Below are 24,277 nucleotides of genomic sequence, written 5' to 3'. Positions count from 1 at the left end.
GTTTTGTTTTACAAAACTCAGTTAAACATTTATTAATAGAAGAAAAGACTTTAAGCACATACATAGGTCTACAAATTACTACTATACTAACCTGTAATTCCCCTAATTAATCTGACCCCTCGTTACACCTCCATTAAGACAACTGTAAAACAAATAAATTTCAACAGACCCAGGCAAAGTACACAATGCCCTGGACAGTGATATTCAATGTGAGTTTTCTTAGCTTCGGTTCCTGTAGACAACAACTTGATGCATAGAGGTTGGAGGCTTTTTTCACTCATGTTGGATCATAGAATGCCTTATCCCTTACACAACCTCATCTCCTTTATCCATGTTTCTCCCTTTTCAATGTAAATTTCATTGTTCTAATATGTCTTTGCAACTTTACTTTTCTCATAATGTAAATCTTTTCATAGTACTAATTTTATCAGTAACCTTTGTGAATAAGATCCTGAGGGGTCTTGACAGGGTGGATGTGGAGAGGATGTTTCCTCTTGTGGAAAAATCTAGAATGTGGGGTCATTGTTTAAAAATAAGCGGTTATCCATTTTAAAAAGATGAGGCAAATTTTTTTCACTCAGAAGGTCATGAATCTTTGGAACTATCTTCCTGGAAGGGTGGTGAAAGCAGAATCTTTGAATATTTTTAAGGCCGAGGTGGATAGATTCTTGGTAAGCAAGGGGGTGATAGATTATTGCGGGTAAGCGGGATGCTGATTTGAGATTACTATCAGATTGGAGCAGACTCAAGGGGCCGAATAGCCTACTCCTTGTTCATATATTGTAAATTGTTTTACTTCTCTGACTTTGTACAGTAACGTTTATTTTGTTTGTTTAAAACTGTGGAATTTGGTGGCTTTATTTCCCTAGTGGGTAACTGGGATTTCAAACTTTGTTTAAACAAAAAGTTACTAGTCCCTCGCCGGATATTGGGGCCCACATGCAAAGATCCTTGAAGGTGGCTGCACATATTAATATATGGAATCTTGTGATTCATAAATTGAGGTTGGAGTACAAAGAAGGTAAGTTATACTGCATCTTTACAAAGCCCTCGTTAGGCCACAACTGGAGTACTGCATCCGATTCTGGTCACCACACTTCAGGAATGATGTAAGTGTTCTTGAAAGTACGTAAAGGAGAATTACTAGAATTATTTTAGAGATTAGGTATTTTAACTACAAAGGCTGTTCTCCTTGGAGCAAAGGAGATTGAGATAAGATTTGATAGAGGTTGATGAGTTTGGAGAAAATAGACAAAAAAAAAAGCTGTTCCCATTAGCTGATGGTTTAAGGTCTAGCAGACACAAATTCAAGGTTTTGGGCAAAAGATGTAGAGGGATATGAGGGATAACCTTTCAATGTAGCAAGTGGTAATGACCAGGAAATCAATGCCTTCGAGGATGGTGGAAGTAGACAAATAATGATTTCAAAATGAAATTTGATGGAACTTAAGGGAAATAAACAGAGGAAAGGGATAGAGTGGGGGAATGGAATGACCGGATTGCTCCACAGAGAGCCGGCATGGGCCTCCTTCTGAGTCTAAAGTCTCTGTAAATCATCCATCCCAGAACACATCCAGCCGGAATGCGAGCAAGTCATCCTCATCCAGAGGGACTGCCTCTCGTAATGCTACGCGTTTCCGTTTATCCTGAAAACGCAGACTGCTACAAATAAATGCAGTAAAAAAGCATTGTGAGAAAACTATTGTGATGATTTTTTTACATCGCCGAGAAATGGAATTCGTTCAAAGTACTTAAAAAAAAACTCCATAGCAACGGAGTAGGATTACCCACAATGCCACAGATCCCGGCATGCCTCTGGCGCCGTCTTTTCCTGTCTGAGTGAAGGAGCTGAAGATGGCGGCGATGGAAGGTCCGTTAAATGTATTTGGGCAGAGAACATCTGGAGATTCGATTCGCACTCAGAATGGTAAGAGACAGAAACTTTATACTATGAGGGAGCAATTTTTTTGCGGCTGGTATTAGCACGGGCAACAAGATCTGGGATAATGAGCGAGGACCCTCGCGATACGAAGGCACGTGTCTAGTCAGCCAGTGCGTGTGAGGAAGATTTCGAGAAAGTACTTTGTCTTCGGACTGGAGCTGGACGAGTCGGGTTAGAGTTGCCCCGGTGGATACGGTGGCACCGCGTGCCCGGCCAGGACCCCACCCGCCTCCAGAATGATCTAGAATCTCCCCGCCTTACTAACCACTCCATATTCACCCCTTCCACCCAGCCTTTAGACAAAACCTCATGTAAGAGCTCATGTTTTAAGAATGTTATTTAGCTGAACAGACTGCTTACCTGCGAAGTGTCTGAATTCAGCATTGGATCATTTTAAAATGCAGAAAAGTGTTCTGTGGAAGATCTAAAAGGATGATTTGACTAGTTTTTCCAGTTCTAGAGTGCCTCTTAAAACGATAATCAGCGGTCGCTGAAAATGGTAGGGAAAGTTTATCCTTTTGTGGTCATCAAAAACGCTAGAGAAATCCACAAACAATTGATTGTCAAGCAGAATGACGTTGAGGTAGAGTGAAACATTTATCGGAAAGGAAAGGTTGCTTTATTTGAATGAGGCACGCTAATTCTTACAGCTTGGAGCACTGAGTCTTTCTAAAATAGTAGTAAAATAAAATCAGTGTTAAAGCTGTGCCTAGAAACATACCACCGCTAAAAGGCTATTCAAGTCCCCGTTGTCGCATCAAATTTGTATAATATGCCACTTAACAGAAACAGGAGTAGGTCATTCGGCTCTTCAAGCCTGCTCCGCCATTCATTATGATCATGGCTGATCATCCGACTCAATAGCCTGCTCCTGCTTTCTCCTCATACCCTTTAATCCCTTTCGCCCCAATAGCTATATCTAACTCCTTCTTGAAAACATACAATGTTTTGGCCTCTACTACTTTCTGTGGTAACGAATTCCACAGGCTCACCACACTCTGGGTGAAGAAATTTCTCCTCATCTCAGTCCTAAATGGTCTACCCCATATCCCCTGGTTCTGGGCTCCCCCACCATCGGGAACATCCTTCCTGCATCAACCTTGTCCAGTCCTGTTAGAATTGTATAGGTTTCTATGAGATCCCCCCTCATTCTTCTGAACTCCAGCGATTATAATCCTAATCAACTCAATCTCTCCTCATATGCCAGTCCCGCCATCCCAGGAATCAGTCTGGTAAACCTTCGCTGCACTCCCTCTATAGCAAGAACATCCTTCCTCAGATAAGGAGACCAAAACTGCGCACAATATCACCAAGGCCCTGTACAATTGCAGCAAGACATCCCTGTTCCTGTACTTGAATCCTCTGGCTATGAAGGCCAAAATACCATTTGCCTTCTTTACCGCCTGCCGCACCTGCATGCTTACCTTCAGCGACTTAAGATCTCGTTTCACATTCCCCTCTCTCAATTTATAGCCATTCAGATAATCTGCCTTCCTGTTTTTGCTACCAAAGTGAATAACCTCACATTTGTCTACATTATGCTGCATCTGCCGTGCATTTGTCCACTCAATCAGCTTGTCCAAATCACACTGAAACATCTCTGCATCCTCCTCACAACTCACCCTCCCACCCAGCTTTGTGTCATCTGCAAATTTGGACATATTACATTTAGTTCCCTCATCTAAATCATTAATATATATCGTGAATAACTGGGGTCCCAGCACCGATCCCTGCGGTACCCCACTAGTCACTGCCTGCCATTCGGAAAAAGACCCGTTTATTCCTACTCTTTGTTTCCTGTCTGCCAACCAATTTTCTATCCATTTCAATACGCTACTCCCAATCCCATGCGCTTTAATTCTACATGCCAATCTCTTATGTGGGACTTTGTTGAAAGCCTTCTGAAAGTCCAAATAAACCAAATCCACTGGCTTCCCCTCATCAACTCTGCTAGTTACGTCCTCGAAAATTTCCAGTAGATTTGTCAAGCATGATTTCCCTTTCATAAATCCATGCTGACTGTCCGATTCTGCCACTGTTTTCAACGTGCTCAACTGTTAAATATTTTATAATGGACTCTAGAATTTTCCCCACTACCGACGTCAGGCTGACTGGTCTATAATTCCCTGTTTTCTCTCTGCCTCCCTTTTTAAATAGTGGGGTTACATTAGCTACCCTCCAATCTGTAGGAACTGTTCCCGAGTCTGTAGAATCTAGGAAGATGACCGCCAATACATCCACTATTTTTAGGGCCACTTCCTTAAGTACTCTGGGATATAGATTATCAGGTCCCGGGGATTTATCGACCTTCAATCCCATTAATTTCTCCAACACCATTTCCCTACTAATACTGATTTCTTTCAGTTCCTCCCTCTCACTAAACCCTGTGTTCCCCAACATCTCTGGTATGTTATTAGTGTCCTCCTTTGTGAAGACAGAACCATATGGTCAGCCATTTCTTTGTTCCCCATTATAAATTCCCCTGTTTCTGAATGTAAGGGACCTACATTTGTCTTCACCAATCTTTTTCTCTTCACATACCTATAGAAATCTTTACAGTCAGTTTTTACATTCCCTGCAAGCTTACTCTCGTACTCTATTTTCCCCTGCTTAATCAATCCCTTGGTCCTCCTTTGCTGAATTCTAAACTGCTCCCAATCCTCAGGTCTGTTGTTTTTTCTGGCCAATATGTATGCCTGTTCATTGGACCTAATACCAACTCTCATTTCCCTTGTAAGCCATGGTTTGGCCACCTTTCCTGTTTTACTTTTGCACCAGACAGGAATAAACAAGTGTTGCAGTTCACCTATGCGCTCCTTTGAGTAACGTTTCCCAATCCATCATAGCCTACTCGTGCCTCATATCATCGTAGTTTCCTTTATTAAGATTCAGGACCCAAGTCTCAGAATCAACTACGTCACTCTCCATCTTGATGAAGAATTCTATCATATTCACCCAACGCAAACTGGAGGAACAACTCCTCATCTTCTGACTAGGCACTTTACAGCCTTCCAGACTGAATATTGAATTCAACAACTTTAGGTCCTGATCTCCCTCCTCCATCCCCACCCCCTTTCTGTTTCTTCCCCCTTCCTTTTGTTTTTTCCAATAATTTATATAGATTTTTCTTTTACCACCTATTTCCATTATTTTTAAATCTTCTATGCTCCCCCCACCCCCACTAGAGCTATACCTTGAGTGCCCTACCATCCATTCTTAATTAACACATTCGATTAGATATACATCACCAACTTCAACACCTATGTGTTCTTTTGTTCTGTTGTCTGTGACATTTTTTGATGATCTGCTTCTATCACTGCTTGCTTGTCGCTACAACCACACCCCCTCCCCCAACACACACACACACACACACACACACACACACACACACACACACATACACCTTAAATCAGCTTATATTTCACCCCTTCCTTGGATTCACCTAGTTCTGTTGAAGGGTCATGAGGATTCGAAACGTCAACTCTTTTCTTCTCCTCTGATGCTGCCAGACCTGCTGAGTTTTTCCAGATCATTCTGTTTTTGTTTTGGATTTCCAGCATCCGCAGTTTTTTATCTTTGTTCAGTTCCCATCCCTGGTCATAAGAACAAAAAACTGCGGATGCTGGAAATCCAAAACAAAAACAGAAATACCTGGAAAAACTCAGCAGGTCTGGCAGCATCAGCGGAGAAGAGCAAAGTTGACGTTTCAAATCCTCATGACCATTCAACAGTTCTGTTGAAGCGTCATGAGGACTCGAAACGTCAACTTTGCTCTTCTCCGTCGATGTTGCCAGACCTGCTGAGTTTTTCCAGGTATTTCTGTTTTTGTTCCCCATCCCTGGTCACCCTGCAGCCATGTCTCCATAATCCTGAATATATCATACCTGTTTACATCTATTTGCACGGTTAATTCATCCACTTTATTGCAAATGCTCCTTGTGTTAAGGCACAAAACTTTAAGGCTTGTCTTTTTAACATTACTTGTCCTGTTCCCACAATTTTGCACTGAGGCACTGTTTGATTCTTTCCCTTGATATCTCTAACTATCACTTTTCTTATTCCCCTTTCTGTCTTTTGTTCTTGTCTTTGATTCCCCTTCCTCTGACTCCTTGCATAGGTTCCCACTCCCCTTCCATTTTAGTTTAAACCCTCCCCAACCACTCTAGCAAATGTTCCCTCCAGGACATCAGTCCTGGTCCTGCCCAGGTGTAACCCGTCCAGTTTGTACTGGTCCCACCTCCCCCAGAACCGGTCCCAAAGCTCCAGGAATCGAAAACCCTCTTCACACCATCTCTTCAGCCATGTATTCATCTGATATATCCTGCTATTTCTACTCTGACTAGCATGTGGCACTGGTAGTAATCCTGAGATCACTACCTTTGAGGTCCTACTTTTCAACTTAGTTCCTACCTCCCTGTATTCTGCTTTTCGGACCTCATCCCTTTTTTTCCTTTGTCGTTTGTACCAATGTGTACCATGACCACTGGCTGTTCACCCTCCCCCTTCAGAATGTCCTCTAGCCACTCTGAGACGTCCTTGACCTTAGCATCAGGGAGGCAGCATATCATCCTGTAGTCTCTTTTGTGGCCACAGAAACGCCTATCTATTCCCCTTACAATTGAATCCCCCATAACTATTGCATTCCCACACTATTTACTCCTCCCCTATGCAGCAGAGCCAACCGCGGTGCAACGAATTTGGCTGTTGCTGCTTTCTCCTAAGAGGCCATTCCCCCCCAACAGTATCCAAAGTGGTATATCTGTTTTGCAGGGGAATAGCCACAGGAGATTCCTGAATTACTTGCCTAGTCCTCTTGCTTTGCCTGGTGGTAACCCATTCCCTTCCTGCCTGTTGACTCTTAGCCTGTGGTGTGATCACCTCTCGAGATATGCTATCCATGATACCCTCCGCCTCGCGGATGCTCCACCATGTCCCCAGCCGCCGCTCCAGCCCTGAAGCCCGGGCTTCCAGGAGCTGCAGCTGGAGACACCTCCCCTGCATGTGCTGGACCTGGGCACTGAAAATGTGCCCGGCTTCCCACATAGAGCAGGAGGAGCACACCATGGCTTTGTGCTCTCCTGCCATGATTTACCCCTTTTAAATTAAATTGAACCTTTTGGAAGATATTTAATATCAATTACTCTCGAGCCCTTCTTCCCTGCTCCTCGTTGTTACAGAATATAGACCCAACAAACGATGAAACACAAAATAAGACAGTAAAAACTATAAGCAATAAAAGTAGTAAATGCTTAGCTGGCCGTACACACGGTCCTCAAAGGATCACGTTGTTCCCTCATCACCGAACATGCTCAGTCATCCCTGCTCTCCCAGTTTCCCTTCAACTCCCGGCTCCCGCCGCGCTCCCCTTCGGCTCCCGCCGCGCTCCCCTTCGGCTCCCGCCGCGCTCCCCTTCGGCTCCCGCCGCGCTCCCCTTCGGCTCCCGCCGCGCTCCCCTTCGGCTCCCGCCGCGCTCCCCTTCGGCTCCCGCCGCGCTCCCCTTCGGCTCCCGCCGCGCTCCCCTTCGGCTCCCGCCGCGCTCCCCTTCGGCTCCCGCCGCGCTCCCCTTCGGCTCCCGCCGCGCTCCCCTTCGGCTCCCGCCGCGCTCCCCTTCGGCTCCCGCCGCGCTCCCCTTCGGCTCCCGCCGCGCTCCCCTTCGGCTCCCGCCGCGCTCCCCTTCGGCTCCCGCCGCGCTCCCCTTCGGCTCCCGCCGCGCTCCCCTTCGGCTCCCGCCGCGCTCCCCTTCGGCTCCCGCCGCGCTCCCCTTCGGCTCCCGCCGCGCTCCCCTTCGGCTCCCGCCGCGCTCCCCTTCGGCTCCCGCCGCGCTCCCCTTCGGCTCCCGCCGCGCTCCCCTTCGGCTCCCGCCGCGCTCCCCTTCGGCTCCCGCCGCGCTCCCCTTCGGCTCCCGCCGCGCTCCCCTTAGGAAAAAGAAGCTGCATGAGGGAGGAGGCAGTTGCCTTGTATGACATAATAGAACATTAAAATTAAGGCTTAATATAAGAATATAATTTCATTTGAAAAAGGTTAATTAATCAGTAAATAATTGAGTTACAGCTTGGTGCTGAAGATCCTACATAACCCTTAAAGTCTTGTTCTAATATCTGCATTGTTATCCAAGCAATGTGTAAATTGGCCTAGGGGTAAGCAGTTTAGGGAGGCGAAAACATGGCCGAAAAAGTGATCTGTGAAAATGGGGTTCAATTTCTTGGGATATTGGTACCAGTTTTGGAACAGATAGGAACTGGCAGCAGTTGGGTCAAGCTGCACTTGAACCTGGCTGAGAACATGGTGCTAGCAGAATAGGGTGGCCAAAAGCTAATAAACAGGTGGGGTGGAGGGGCTCAGTTAGAAAACATTGTATTAATAATTCTTCCAAAATGAACAAATGGGAAGATAGAGTAACAGTCAAAAATTGTACTTTTGGCACTGTAGTTCAAGGAAAAACTAAAGGATGTAAATTAAATCAAGAGAGAGCAAGAGGGACCATGTGATTAACACATGAGCTGGAGGGCAAGTTGGGATTTGTGTTCCAAATAAGCATTCTTTGTACAATTGTATAGGTAGATGGAGCAAACTGCATTGCAAGACCAAATCCAGCTTGGACAGTATGACGTGGTAGCCAAAACTGAGACATAGCTCCAAGATGGTTGAGACTGAAAACTAAACAGAGCAGGTTATAAGGTTCACAAAGATGAGAAAATTCAGAGGGGAAGAGTAACCTTGGTTATTAAGGATGAAATTACTTCAATGATGGAAGAGTGCATAAGAAGAGGTAAGCAAGCAGTCGAAACTTTGTGGGTAGGATTAAGAAATAGAAAATAATTTGGGACCATAGTGGGAGATGTGTACATCCCCTTGGTAGCAGCTGTCAAGTGGTAGATTGTATAAATGCAGAGATTTGCCTTTGCTACATGCTTGTCTGAGTGGTTGAATGGAAGTTAAAATTCCCCATATAGATTGGGACAAGGAAATTAGCATATGCCAATTAGTGCATTTCATGCGTAAGTCCGAGATAGTTTCCTGCAGCAATGTGTCCTAGAGCCAACAATGGGGCATACCATATTAGGTTTGGTAATGAGACCTGAGCCATATTTATTAACCCCATGGTGCGAGAACATTTATGTAATAGTGATCAAAATAATATGATAGAGTTCGACGTAGTGTTTGAAATTGAGAAGCTCAAAACAGCTACTAGGTTTAAATAAAGCTCCCTTCAGTGCAATATGGACAGTAAACTGGACAAGTCTGTTAATGGGTAATGCAGCAGAAGAGCAAAAAAGAGTGCAAAATAAAGAACTTGACATAATATAGATCCAATTTGTATTCCTGAGGGGCAAGAGCTCAATTTGCCCCCCCAAAAAACCAGAGGGCAAGGGACAATATACAACTAAAAGAAAACTGGGGCCTCGACTACTTACAGTCTGTATCAATGACTTGGAAGAAGGGACCAAGTGTGTGGTTGCTAAATTTGCTGATGACACGAAGATAGGTAGGAGAGTCAGTTGTGAAGAAGACGTAAGTTTGCATAGGAATATTGATAGGTTGAGTGGACAAAATTTTGGCAGATGGAGCATAATGTGGGAAAATGTGAACTTGTCCACTTTGGTAGGAAGAATAGAAAAACGGTGTTATTTAAATGGAGAGAGATTGCAGAACTCTGCAGTTCAGAAGGATCTGGGTGCCCTGGTACATGAACCAGGTGCAAATCATTAGGAAGGTAAATGGTATGTTCTCATTTATTGTAAGGGAAATGGAATATAAAAAGTAGGGAAGTTTTGCTCCAGTTGTACAGGATGTTGATGAGGCCACTTCTGGAGTACAGCATGCAGTTTCAGTCCCCTTAAGAAAGGGTATATTTGTATTAGAAGCAGTTCAGAGAAGATTCACATGATTAATTCTTGGGATGAAAGGGTTATCTTATGAGGAAAGGTTGGACTTATTGGGCCTGTGTCCATTGGAGTTTAGAAGAATTGAGAGGTGATCTTATTAAAATGTATAAGATCCTGAGGGGACTTTACAGGGCGGATGCTCAAGAGGATGTTCCCCTTCTGAGAGGAGCTGGACTAGGAGACAGAAAATAAGGGGTCTCCTGTTTAAGGCAGAGATAAAGGAATTTTTTTTTCTTTGAGGGGCATTATCCCCCTTTTGTCCCCACCTATCACTGGCCGCCTATCCAGCTCCACCACCCCCTCCCCCAAACAATATAAATTTCATCACATTTCCACTTCTCTTCAGCTCTGATGAAGGGTCATGCGGACTAGAAATGTTAACTCTGTTTCTCTCTCCGCAGAATGCTCTCAGACCTGTTGAGAAAGAAAAGGGTAGTGGGGTCTACTAATAAAGAATGAGATCACTTCATGAGTTAGAAATGATTTTGGCTTGAAAGATCAAGATTTAGGATCAGTTTCTGTGGAGTTAAGAAATAACAAGGGAAATAAATTACCGTTGGGAGAAGTTTATAGGCCCTCTAACTGTAGCTACACTGCAGGACTGAAGTTTAAATTAAGAACTCATGGGAATTTGTAAGAAAGATACTGAAACAACCGTGCACAATTTCAGTCTTCATGTAGATTGGACAAATTAAATTCACAATGGTGGCCTTGAGCAGTTCGTGGAGTACATTTCGGACAGTTTCTTAGGTCAGTATGTTATGAAAACAAATCAGGGAACAGCTTATTTTAGATCTGGTAATGTGCAGTGAGACCAGATTAATGAATGTTCCCATGTGGATCAGTGGTCATAACATGATAGAATTTCACATTCAGTTTGCAGACGAAAAACTTGAGTCTGAAACTAATGTATTTAACTTTAAAAAAGGGTAGTTCAAAGACACGAAGACAGACCTGGCCCAAGTGAACTGGGAAATCAGGTTAAAAATTAAGTAGTGGCTGGTTATAGGGACGAGGCAAAGAAAACAGAGTTGGAGTTGAGGCCAAGATCGGATCAGCCATGATCTTACTGAATGGCGGAGAAAGTATTTTTTGACCAACTCCTCCTCCAATTTCTTATGTAAGTTTAGAACACTCCTTTAAATGATGCTAGATTAATTTTAAACCTAGGATTGATAGGTTTTTGTTCAGCAAAGGTATTACAGAATCAGAGGCAAAGACTCAGAAGGACTAAATGGTCTACTCCTTCTATGTTCCTATGACCACACTTTATTCTAAGTAGATTTTGTGCATTACAGCAAAAGACCTGACAGATGTATACATGGAAGTGCATGTAGGGCCTCACCTGAAGCTGAAGATCCTGCTGATCCAGATCTTGGATAGTGTTATCATTGAAGCTGTATTATTAATACTAACTTCCTTACATACATGATATTTTCTATTAGTTTTTCTCATTTAGTACTTAAATGTTTTTGAGATTTGGTTGTGATTTATGCAGACGTTATAGCCCTTGTAAGTTTGTAGAAATTTATAATTTAAATTTAGTACTTGAATCGTTTAAATTGAGATTAATTTCCAATCGATTGTGTTGAAATGTATATAGCACTCAAGTGCATATTAACAGAAAAGTTGAACACCTGATTGTCATAGCTGCATGTTTGTTTCTCAGTATCCTGATGACAGGTCATCAACCTGAAACATTAAGTTTGCTTCTTTCTCCACATGTACTGCCAGACCTGCAGAGTTCATGTTTTGTTTTACTCTTAGATTGCCAGTAGTTTAAAATGTAACTGGTGTGACATTGTACACTCAGTGCTTCCAAAATTTTTTCCCACTGTGATCCCATTTTAATGCTTGAAAATTGATGTGACCGCAGAGTAAGAGCAATGGGTGGTGGGGGAGTTGTTGAACGGAACCAAATGGTTTTGTCCACAATAGTTTGGAAGATTCCCATGGGGCCTTGGAACTAAGAATTGTGCACGTGTATAATGTAACCTTGATGCCGATCCCAGGACTGTCCCACCATTCACCACAGCATGTGTTCAAACTACCTGCTCCATTACGAGTGCATCCAAGGAAGCCCCTGATTAGCCAATCTGAAGGCTGAACTAAAAGGCCAATCGGGGCACTCAAAAACCATTGAGGGCAGTGAAAACCCTCCCATTGATGAACCATTAGATTGGGGGGAATCATGTTTCGGCAAGAGTCTTCACTGGACAGTCGCCATTGCTGCTTCGGTGCTTGCGCCCCAAATGATGGGCCCACTACTCTTTGGGAACCCCTGTTGTATACCATTGTTCCCTTTGTGCACCATTATTCTCTTAGTCTACCAAGCAAAGGGCTAAAACTAAAATTTCTATTCTTTCATGTAATTTTGTGCTCCTGTGAAATATGAGAAAGCATGTCAAGTTCTCAGAGGGTGCTGAGGTATTTTATAAAAGTGGTACCAGGGATAAGGAATTTTAATTCTCTAGGGAGGGCAGGGATTGTTTTCTTAGAGCAGAGAAAGTTAAGGAAGGATTGAAGAGCATAGAACTGTAGTGCTGAAGTATTGTGCTCTGGAATTAGCCATGCTTTCAGCCAAACTGTTCCAGTGCAGCTAAAAAACTGGCAGATACCCAACAAAATGGAAAATTGTCCAAGTATGTCCTGTCCACAATAAACAAAACAAATCCAATTACTACCCCATCATTCTACTCTGAATTATGAGCAAAATAATGATCGGTGTCATCAACAGTGCAATCAGGTGGCATTTACTCACCAATGATGCTCATAACACTGCTGTTGTACACAGTGTGACTCAGAATCAGGCTATGCCAAGAAGAGGAATGGAAATGGTATACAGGGAACTGTTTTTGGTGGGAACTAAAGAGAGTGGCGTTGGATTCTGCCAGGACCACTTGGCTCCAGACCGCTTTTTATTCCAGATTTATTTAATTACTTGAATTCAGATTCATTATATGCCATGGTGGGACTTGAACACTCATCTCTTTATTAGCTCTGGTTCTAGATTACTCATAATATTACCAGTGATATAACCACTATGCCCAATTACTTGTAATAAAATTGCAAAGATAATTTGCCTTTTTGTGTTTGTTTTTTTTCCCCCCCCAGTGATGGCAGCAGCCTCCATTGCTAACATTGTGAAAAGCTCCTTGGGACCAGTTGGTCTGGATAAAATGTTGGTGGATGATATTGGTGTAAGTAGAATTTGTCACTCTTTGTAGATTTTTGTCACCAAATTTTTCCTCTACTGAATAGTTGGTGTGCTCTTCTACCGGCGCTGGGTACCTCTGATAACTCGGCCAAATGGCCAATGCTCTTGAATTGTGAGAGTGAATGTTGGCTGTAGAACCACGGTCAAACCTATTTTCCTCACACCCAAACATAGTTCAGAAATGGTTTGTTTTTTGGATTTTAATTCTTCTAGTGCAGTAATTTAATTGCTGCAGCACTCATCCTGATTCCCCTCCATCCTTCACCATCTGTGTTTACAGCATTCCTACTTTCAACTACTTGTTACCAAAATGTAATTTGCTTAACTGAATCATGCTGAGGACCTCAACTTTGTCTTGGATGTAGCCACTAATTCAGTGTAGTGGCTATTGTGTCCCAGTCTGTATGATTGCCTATATCAACAACAATATTTGTTTGGCATCTTTAATGTGACTAAACATCACATATTGCAATAACAGGAAAAATGTCAACATCGTACCGCAAAAAGAGATACCAGGGCGACTAACCAAAAGCTTGTACAAAGAGGTAGGTTTTAAGGGAGAAAAGAGAGTGTGGGAAGGTTCGGGGAAGGCATTAGAGCTTGGAGTCAGTTAGATTGGGGTGTACAAGATGGCAAATTTGGAGGAGCATGGAAATCTCAAGGGCCTTCAGGGCTTAAGGAGGTTACAGAGATATGGAGCGGCATTCCTGCTGACGCAGTTCAAGACATTGAGGATTTTAAAATTAGGTGTCATTGGAGTGGGAGCAAGTGTAGGCCAGCTAGCATTGGGGTAATGGCTGAATACGACTTGGTGAGTTATGATACAGGCAGCAGAGCTTTGGATGAGTACAAGCTTACACACAGTGGAAGATGGGAATCTTGCCAGGAGGGCATTGTAATAATCAAGTCTAGATGTAACAAAAGCATGGACAAGGGTGAGAGCAGCAGATGAGCTGAAGCAGGGTGGAAGTCAGTAGTGAATGCGCAGATATGTGCTTGGAAGCTCAACCCGCAGGCAAACACAACACCAAGATTGTACATAGTGTGACTTAGCTTCAGGCTATGTCAAGAAGAGGAATGGAAGCAGTAGGCAGGGAATGGTGTTTTTGACCAGAACCAAAGACTGTGGCATTGGTCTTCCAATTGGATGGAGAAATTTTCTGCTCATGTGGTACTGGTTGACAAATGAGCAAGTGTGACAGTGGAAGGAGCAATAGAGCTGCTGATAAGATAGTGTTGCATGTTGTCAATGCATGTGTGGAATGTGTTGCCGAAGGGCAGCACCTAGATGAAAAATAAGAAGGGGTGAAACAATAGATTCTTGGAGACTCCAGAGTTAACAGTGTGACAGTAGGAAGAGAAGCCATTGTAGGTGTTTCTGTGGCTATGATTTGATAGAAGTAGAAACCAGGCAAAGGGTGTTCCACCCTTAGTGTGGTCAACATTATCAAAGGCTGCAGATGGTAGAGAATGATAAGGGATAGTGTACCATGATCATTGTGCTTAGTATGTCATTTGAGACTTTGATAAGGGCTATTTCAACATTGTGTAAGGTGCAAACCTAATTGCAAAGATTCAAACATGAAATTGTGAAAAAGATGGGCACAGGTTTGGGAGGCAACAACATGTTCAAGGAGTTTGGAGAGGCAAGTAGGCTTGCAGATGGGTTACAAGGACAATGGGATCAAGGGGTCTTTTTGCAGAAAGGAATGGTTTGAAAGCAATGGGAGACAGTACCTAAGGAGAGGGTATGGTTAACAAAATCAGCTAAAATGGAATGGAAATGAAAATCTGGTGTTCAACAATTTGGAAATTATGTTGAGGAAATAGGAAGTGGGAGATTGATTAAAGACGTTTGGCAAAGCATGGCAGTCAAGGGCAATGAGGGGTGGGCAATAAATGATGATTTAGCCAGTGATATCCACATCCACTAAAAAAGAAAAATAATGAATTTTTAAGAAGGTGAGATATAATCTAGAAGAAGCTGAGAAGTCTTGGCTGAGGCAACAATAAACCTTAGAAGTTTGGCCAGGTGGTCTTGAGAAAGAAGAGAAGTGGCAGAGACAGTCTCAATCTTTGTGACAAGAGAAGCCTATGAACTCCTTGCACTTGTTATTGGAGGTAAGAGTGGAGGATATGTGGATGGGTGGTTTAAGCAGACGGCTCTTGGTGAATAAGGATTCTTTTCAGGATTCTTTTTAATTCCAGGATTCTTTTTAATAGTGAGTACTTTCAGGAAAAGAGGACAGGACATGGGTGCTTTACGATCCAACTGGATCTTGTGATGAATGGTTCAGCCAATTGTCTGCCATAGATTCACAAATCTGAAAATGTAGATGACAAGCAACAACTAGGGTGAAGAAGAGCAATAGTTTTAATGGAAATGAGGGCCTTGGAAGTGATGTCGTCATCATCAGGGTAGTGGGTCCCAGATAGTTGGGAATTTGAAAATGAATTGGTAAGTTACTTGAGAGAGTTTTTTTCCCAGAGGAGGACAATGAAGGAAGTGGGGTTAACGGGGAAGACGTGGGGTAGGAGCAATAGAAGGAAATGGTTGGAGATGGCCTCACCTGTGGTGTCATGATGGGGGTAGTGAGGTCACAAGATGTTGGGATAGAGGGGGTGGCTGTGAATATGGGCTTTGAGGGAAAGGTTTAGGGAGGTATGGAGATCACTGAATTCTGAGGAGAGTAGGTGGAGAAGTGATAGGGAGTAAAGAGAGAGAAGAAAAAAAGCAATGGTCCAGAATCACAGCCAAAAACACATGCGAATGGACATGCGGGAACAAAGCTACATGGAATAACTGTCTTGAAATACGGCAGGGAGGAGACAACACATGGCAAAACTAAAGGTCAGAAGACTAATAAAGTGGACAATGTATTGCAGTTCTTTGAGGAAGTAACATGCAATGTGGATGAAAGGGAACCTATGGATGGGTTATACTTAGATTTCCAGAAGGCATTTGACAAGGTACCACACCAAAGGTTACTCTGCAAGATAAGTAAGGTGTAGGGGGTAACATATTGGCATGGATAGAGGATTGGTTAACTAATGGGAAACAGACAACACATAAATGGGTCATTTTCAGGGTGGCAAGATATGACAAGTGGAGTGCCACAGGGATCAGAGCTGGGGCCTCAACTTTTATATCAATGACTTGGATGAAGGGACCAAATATATGGTTGCTCTATTTGCTGATGACACAAAGATGGGTAGGAAAGTAAGTTGTGAAGAGGCCAAAAGGAGTCTGCAAAGGATATAAATGGGTTAAGTGAGTGAGCAAAAATTAGGCAGACGGAGTATAATATGGGAAAATGTGACCTTGTCCACTTTGGCAGGAAGAATAGAAACCCAGCATATTATTTAAGTGGAGAGAGATTGCTGAACTGTACAGAGGGATCTGGGTGTCCTGGTACATGAATCACAAAAAGTTAGCATGCAGATACAGCAAGTGTTAGGAAGACAAATAGAATGTTGTGGTTTATTGCAGGGGGAAAGGAATATAAAAGGGCTGTTTTGCTACAGTTGTACAGTTGGCGAGATCACATCTAGAATACTGTATACAGTTTTTGCCTCATTTAAGAAAGGATATATGTGCGTTAGAAGCAGTTCAGAGAAGGTTCACTCGACTGATATCTGGGAGGGGTGATCTTATTGATATAAATATAAGAGCCTGAGGATCTTATGACAGGGTGATTGCTGAAAGGATGTTTCCTGTGTAGGAGAGACTAGAACTATGGGATACATTTTGAAAATAAGGGTCTTCCATTTAAGATGGTGAGAAATCTTTTGAGGGTCGTGAATCTTTTGAACTCTTCCGCAGAGAGCGGTGGAGGCAGGATCATTGAATATTCTTAAGGCAGAGGTAGATAGATTCTTGACTAACAAGGGAGTCAAAGGTTATCAGGGGTGGGCAGAACGTGGAGTTGAGGCCAATATGAGATCAGCCATGATCTTATTGAATAGTGGAGCAGGATCAAGGGGCCAAATGGCATATTCCTCCTAATTCATATGTTTGTATGGGTGGAATCAGTGACAAACTGATGTGCAGGTGCCAAGATGGATGAAACCAGAGACTGAAGAGTAGAAGGTTGAGTGATTACTAACAGCTACTGGTGCCTGTGGGTGGATGCCCCTTAAATTGGCAACAACAAAGTGCTGCCCCAGCTACAATTTCTCCAACCATCAAATTGAGAATCAAGAATTGTTGTAGTGAAGCAAGGTTGATAAATTTCTATTAAAGGATAATAACTTCTTTGAAGATTCATTCCCCAGGTGTCACTGCTGTTTGAGGCGAGAAAGACTGCTCCAGCCACTGCTACTTCAACTGCCAGTAAGCTAAAGCTCTTGGATGATTGACAGTGAGGCAGCCTGAGTGGACCATGCCCCGCAGTGACTTGCTTTACTGTCTAGCCTTTCACATGAAAAAGTGTTGACTTGTTGAAAGCAGTTGGTGCTACAGTGTGGATCAATATCATGGTGTTTTATCGGTCATTGTTTAGGTTAAAGTAGATGTAAGTTATTGGCTGGAATTCATCTGAAAGACAGATGTGGTCTAACGCAGATATGCCCACTTCAAACCAGACTTCATCCTAGTACTGTTAGATCGCAGGTCCCCTTTAACTTGATTAGTTTAACTAAACCTCCAGTTCTGCTGAAGGGACCTGTCCTATGATATGATATCTGCAAAGCACCCCCACAAATCGCTGTTCTGGCTGCCATGTTCTTGACTTATCCAGTTTAATCTTGATTTAATGCTAAACATTTAGGCTAGCCTGTGTATTGTTATGTTACACTTTATTTTTAGCTCATGTTCTGTTCTTAGTTGACTTTGCAAAATTTATTAGGGTATTTTAATCATCCAGCTCACCACCTTCCTGGAGGTGCCGGTTCAGTTGGTAAGTACAGTAGTCAGTGTTCGTTTGAACCACATTAACTGAAAGATTCCAGGTTTTGCTTCCCAGTCTACAAAACAGTGGCAGTGCTTGGAATACCATAGGCTTTAGTTTCTCGTTTTTGAAAATGAAACAATCAGCTAAAGCTCCTGTTGCCTGAAATGCCCTTTCCACTGAGAAGTTTCATGCCTGCAGTGGAACATGGTCATGCTAGAGTGAGGCATGAAGAGAAGGTAGTTAGTACCAATGGAAATACGTTTGTGGGGGTTGGCATTTGGGAAATGTCCACCAACTAGTGGTATACTTTGCTGAGGTCCGATATTTCAAAATAGCCACCCTATGCTGACGTCCTTTGGTGATGTCACATGGTGACTGATTTGGTGAGATTCTCCAATAAAGAATTTTTTTAAAGCTGCATAGCTCTAAAGGAAGGTAAAACCGTAATCATTCTAAGGATCAGCGCTGACTTTACAAAGTAAAAAAGTGCTGTGGGGAATAGATAAAATAAATTATTTCGTGCTATCTTATTTAAAAATAGTAATTTTAAAATTACTATTGCTCTGAAGGATCTAGCAAAATAAAATATCCAGTGCCTCTCATTTCTAAATTTTACATGTTTTTGATCTTGTGTAGGATGTCACCATCACTAATGATGGAGCAACGATTCTAAAACTTCTTGAAGTGGAGCATCCAGCTGCCAAGGTGTTATGTGAATTAGCTGATCTTCAGGACAAGGAAGTAGGGGATGGTACAACATCAGTTGTAAGTAAATTTTTATCAGTTGGCCTGGTTTATTTTTAAAAAAGCTGTACTGCTAGGGAATACTTGTGGATTAATCTGAGTTCTAAAGTACAAATATAGGTTGATCACTTAACTATTTTAACACTTTACTGACCAACAGAATCTTCCTTCATTAATTGATGTTTTGTATAAAATTCAGCGCCATGGTTTGTGAGACCTCGATATTACCACTGCCTATTATCTAGAATTAACTCAGTGAAGATGCAACAGAAACACAATCGTCCAGAGGAGGAGGGGTTGGTGGGGCGTGGGTGGGGATGGGAATATTTTGAGATCCAAGGACTTGGAACCTAAGCAGTTGGGTTATACAAAAGTTATTTTCCTGTATCCCATTGGCCCCAAGTTGACAACATGCCTTATGTCATTCATGAATACTGCATTTTAGATACAAATGCTGAATTAATTTTTCTGCTTAAAATGGAAATATCCAATAATTTTAAAGTAAGCAACATAATTACATAGGAAAATTGGAATTGGTGCTTAAAGACTTGGATTTGCAGATTTTAAAATGTAACTTTGCATAACCTGTTTATCATCACTCAATTAATTTCTTCCAATTGTTCAACAATTTTGGTTTTGTATATTGATTAAAGAGATGGTTGTCTATTTTTAGCTCACTTTTTGTTTCTCATTGTTTGACATAGCATTCATAAAACAGATACATCTGCCAGCTGTGAAAGTGAATATGGGTGTGAGGGATAGTTAATACTTCTGATAGATTGGGTTCCTTTGTCCTTTAATACAGGTTATTATTGCTGCAGAACTACTTAAGGGCGCGGATGAATTGGTGAAACAGAAAATTCATCCAACCTCAATCATTGGTGGTTATCGTCTTGCCTGCAAGTAAGTTCTGATGAAATACTCTAAGTCAGGTAGATACAAATATTAAAATCACTTTTTACAGATGTATTGCAGATTTTAATTGGTACTAACTTCTCTAGCATGAGATACTGTTTGTGTGAAGTTGAAATTTGTTTTAGTTAAGATTATTCAGGTGTGTTGAAATTTGTCAATACTTAATTAGCATCTGTAACATTCGTTTTTAAAAAAACACATGGTAAAGCAACCAATACAGGACACAATTATAGGTGAATAGAGCAGGTGAGAACAGAAGATGAAGTGGTTAAGTGAAGCCAAGTTTGGAACAAACAAGTGGAAAGAGGAAGTTTACAACAGTTATATAATTTTGTATGATACAGTTGAGACTTTTAATAAGATGTTTGTTCTTCATATCTGGCACTAAAATATTTATTAATGGGCTCTTCATTACAGGTAATATTCTAAAAGGGTCTTGCAGAGTTTAAAAGAAGCCTTTTTTGAATTTTCCCATTATATTTGAGAAGCATTTGTTTCATTTGGGGAATTGATGCTGTTTGCACTTGAAGCAGAGATTTCTTTTTGGAATGATTGAGAGATCTGATTAAGCTACTCTTACATAGGTAGCCTTTTCCTTATGCCGTGTAGAAAATGTTGAATGTTTTCAACAAGGGTAGTTTGCAGTTATTAATTATTCTTTTGAGCAGGTTATGTACGTATCTAACCAAGACAGCCACCTGTCCTTTTCAGAAATTGTTGGGGCTGAACCTTAGTTACTCAGTGATCTAAATATGAGTGTCATTAGCCATCTTCTATTGTTTGCTACAGTAACAAACTGTTCCAATCAATGCTATTAGTGAGAGTAATTTTGTTTCCCTATAGACGTCATATTTTTTAAAAAATGGTGGAATAATAATTATAGCTTCAGTCTTAATTCTTTCGTTTTTAAAAAAAAATGCATACCTGAATTCTTAACTAGGGAATTGTTTTACTAGATATTGCTTTCTTGTCTGTTGTTAGATTTGTAAATGATTAATCTTTCCAAGAACCCATATCGTTTGACTAGCTTGACTTTATTTTTTGACTTGCTAGTTATTGCTTGTGGGGAGAAAAAACATTGTCATAATAATGTGCTGAATTTGTTTCTGTACAAATAAAATGGCTGCACAGACGTTTTTTTAAAACTTATTCTTTCACGAGATGTGGGAATTGCTGGCATATCGAGGGTTTATTGCCCATCTCCAATTGCCCTTGAGAAGGTGATGGTGAGGCTGGATGTTTTATAATGTTGCTGTTGACATGCTCTTAATTGTGCTCTCCTCCAAATAGCTACATAGAGTCATTAAAATTATTGTCTTGCTGAGAATTGTTCATTATAAATTAGGGGTTAAACCAGAAATATTTCCAGTCTAGGTGGCTCAGTGCTATATTTGCCATGTATATTCACTGAGAATTTTGGGTAGGGATGAGTTTGCTTTAACCATTGTTATAACATGAAGAGTGGTGGTCTGATGTCAAAGATTAGATTAACAAACTTGTTATTGAATTGGCATCACTAAAGCATCAAGAATTGTGTAAGTTTATATTTCAGGTTATTCAACATATTCAGTCATGCTCATTTAAGAATGCAACATTTGTAATTTAAAATTTGGTAATTTTTTAATGTTTTTATTAACAGGGAGGCAGTCCGTTACATCCAGGAGAACCTGACTATTAATATGGACGAACTAGGCAGAGAGTGTCTTGTCAATGCTGCTAAGACTTCCATGTCATCAAAAATAATTGGAGTGTATCTTTCTAACAGAAATGACTCTGCATTCTATATATATATATATATATTTTCCTTCCTAATGTCTTCACTGCAGATTTTCTTCTTGCCAAGAGGAATGATTCAACATTGTGACTATCTTGTCCCTTATGCCACTGGGCATTCCAAATGTGTGCATCCATACGGGCATTTTCATCGGGCAAAGAGTCTACCTTATTTGTAACGTTTCTAAACTGTTAATGCTATTCTACTGTGTTGTTACCCTAAAGAGTACCGGTTGGGATTGTCTAACTCAACATATCCAAGGATTACTTTCCTACCGGAGAAGAAAAGAGTTGACGTTTCGAGTCCTCATGACTGGGTGAATCCAAGGAGAGTGGTGAAATATAAGCTGGTTTAAGGTGGGGGGGTGTTGGGTTGGGTGGGGGGAGAGAAGTGGAGGGGGGTGGTGTGGTTGTAGGGACAAACAAGCAGTGATAGGAGCAGATAATCAAAAGATGTCACAGACAAAAGATCACAGAGGTGTTGAAGTTGGTGATATTATCTAAACGAATGTGCTAATTAAGAATGGATGGTAGGGCACTCAAGGTACAGCTCTAGTGGGGGTGGAGGGGCATAAAAGATTAAAAATAATGGAAATAGGTGGGAAAAGAAAAATCTATATAAATTATTGGAAAAAACAAAAGGAAGGGGGAAGAAACAGAAAGGGGGTGGGGATGGAGGAGAGAGTTCAAGATCTAAAGTTGTTGAATTCAATATTCAGTCCAGAAGGCTGTAAAGTGCCTAGTCGGAAGATGAGGTACTGTTCCTCCAGTTTGCGTTGGGCTTCACTAGAACAATGCAGCAAGCCAAGGACAGACATGTGGGCAAGAGAGCAGGGTGGAGTGTTAAAATGGCAAGTGTCAGGGAGGTTTGGGTCATTCTTGCAGACAGACTGCAGGTGTTCTGCAAAGCAGTCGCCCAGTTTACGTTTGGTCTCCCCGCACCCCCTTTCTGTTTCTTCCCCCTTCCTTTTGTTTTTTCCAATAATTTATATAGATTTTTCTTTTCCCACCTATTTCCATTATTTTTAAATCTTTTATGCCCCCCCCCCCCCCCTAGAGCTATACCATGAGTGCCCTACCATCCATTCTTAATTAGCACATTCGTTTAGATAATATCACCAACTTCAACACCTGTGTTCTTTTGTCTGTGACATCTTTTGATTATCTGCTCCTATCACTGCTTGCTTGTCCCTACAACCACACCACTCTTCCCCCCCCCCCCCCCCCCCCCCCCCCCCACCCCCCCCCACCCCCCCGGCCACCTTAAACCAGCTTATAATTCACCCCTCTCCTTGGATTCACCCAGTCCTGCTGAAGGGTCATGAGGACTCGAAACGTCAACTCTTTTCTTCTCCGCCGATGCTGCCAGACCTGAGTTTTTCCAGGTAATTCTGTTTTTGTTTTGGATTTCCAGCATCCGCAGTTTTTCGTTTTTATCTGATTACATTCCTATTTCTTGATTCTGTGATTCCATATTCATTGAACTTATGAACTTGGCAGTTCACTCAGTTGAGTTTACTTTTAACGACATCATGTATGCCTAAATAGATCCCCTCTCGGCCCAGCTCTCGCATTTCATGAAAAACATGTCTTTGGTGGAATGACGCATAACCTTCTATCTCTTGCATATTTCCAATATGTGGATGATATATTTGCTATAGTTAAATCCATAGCTGCATGTAACAATTTCCTTAGATGGTCTTAATGGGCTCCATGCTCTGCTCAGATTTACCTTTGAAAGGAACAGTCAAATGAACTCCCCTTCCTTGATGTACTAGTTGAGAAATCTGCCAGGAGATTCTCTACCACAGCCTACTGCAAGCCTGCCTTCAATGGTCAAGATACGCGTGAGATTCTTACCATTCCACACGCTATAAAATTGGTGTTCTCGTCAACCTTGTAATTAAGGGCAGAGCCATTTGCTTACCACGTAAGCTTGATGCTGAAATAGGTCGTATCAAAGGCATCCTGAAGGATAATGACTACCCTGATCAGATCATTTTGCACTGCATATCATGCAAACTCATTAATGGGCCTAAGGCCATCACTTTCAGCCCTGAAAAGTGCCTGTTCCACCTCAGATTACCCTGGAAGGGCAAGGTATCTCAAAAATTTGAGCAACAGGTGAAGCTATCTATTTCACACTGCTCCTGTGCATTTACCGCTAACAGGATGCTGCCATCAAGCCAAAAAGACGTTCTGTCTATCACACACGAGTAATGTGGTATACGACTTTCAGTGCTAGTGTGTCGCGGAAATCGGAGTGAATACTCAGACCCAGGAGGTTTGTCTTGGAATCCTTTTATTAAAATCGTGATATCACGGGCAGCCCAACAGTTTACAGTGGAGCTAGCTGACACTGACTAACACCTCTTTACACACAAAGATATAGCAAAAGGTTCGTGACAGAAATTTGGGCAATTACAATAGTTTCAAATGGCTTCAAAGGATAGCGATCAGTGTTAATGATTTAACGATTAGACAGGGCAATGTCAATGGTTTAGCAAATAGACAGGACAATGTCGATGGTTCAGCAAATAGATAGTGTTAATGGTTACATATCCTGGGCAATGCACACACAATAGTTTTTTTCCTCTTAGATTTTGTCACAGTATCTGACATCCGGAGACCCTTAATCTGGGAAGGTAGCACTGGCCCTTTGATATGCTAATATATATGCTGGCTGAATGACTGGGGACGTTCTACAGTAATTTCATTATACATGGATTTTAAGTTTGTTTCTCTCACAAGTATAGATGTATTTTATTCTTCCACACAGTGTGATGCTAGATGTGTAGGTCGTACGTCCCAAAGACTGGCGGCTCGTATCAAACAGCATGTCCCAGCCACTGTTCTCAACAGGCAGGTACAGACCGTACCCAACCAGCCTGTGCTTGCAAGACTTAAA

General features: G+C 42.0%; 1 protein-coding gene across 1 annotated transcript in view; it reads left to right on the top strand.

Moving 5' to 3' along the window:
- Window positions 1–1,800: 1,800 nt before the first annotated feature.
- Window positions 1,801–24,277, top strand: part of tcp1 (t-complex 1) — a 49,526-nt gene continuing 27,049 nt past the window's right edge. Inside the window, exons 1-5 of the mRNA XM_041175486.1 lie at window positions 1,801–1,927; window positions 12,943–13,028; window positions 18,574–18,702; window positions 19,487–19,584; window positions 21,236–21,346. Coding sequence (XP_041031420.1) covers window positions 1,855–1,927; window positions 12,943–13,028; window positions 18,574–18,702; window positions 19,487–19,584; window positions 21,236–21,346 — 497 coding nt within the window. The 5' untranslated portion in view covers window positions 1,801–1,854. The remainder of the gene's footprint in view (window positions 1,928–12,942; window positions 13,029–18,573; window positions 18,703–19,486; window positions 19,585–21,235; window positions 21,347–24,277) is intronic.

This window comes from Carcharodon carcharias, chromosome 2 (assembly GCF_017639515.1).
Source record: "Carcharodon carcharias isolate sCarCar2 chromosome 2, sCarCar2.pri, whole genome shotgun sequence".
In the NCBI taxonomy this organism is placed as follows: Eukaryota; Metazoa; Chordata; class Chondrichthyes; order Lamniformes; family Lamnidae; genus Carcharodon; species Carcharodon carcharias.
The sequence above is the reverse complement of the archived record's forward strand: the minus strand, read 5'-3'. Positions and strand labels throughout refer to the sequence as shown.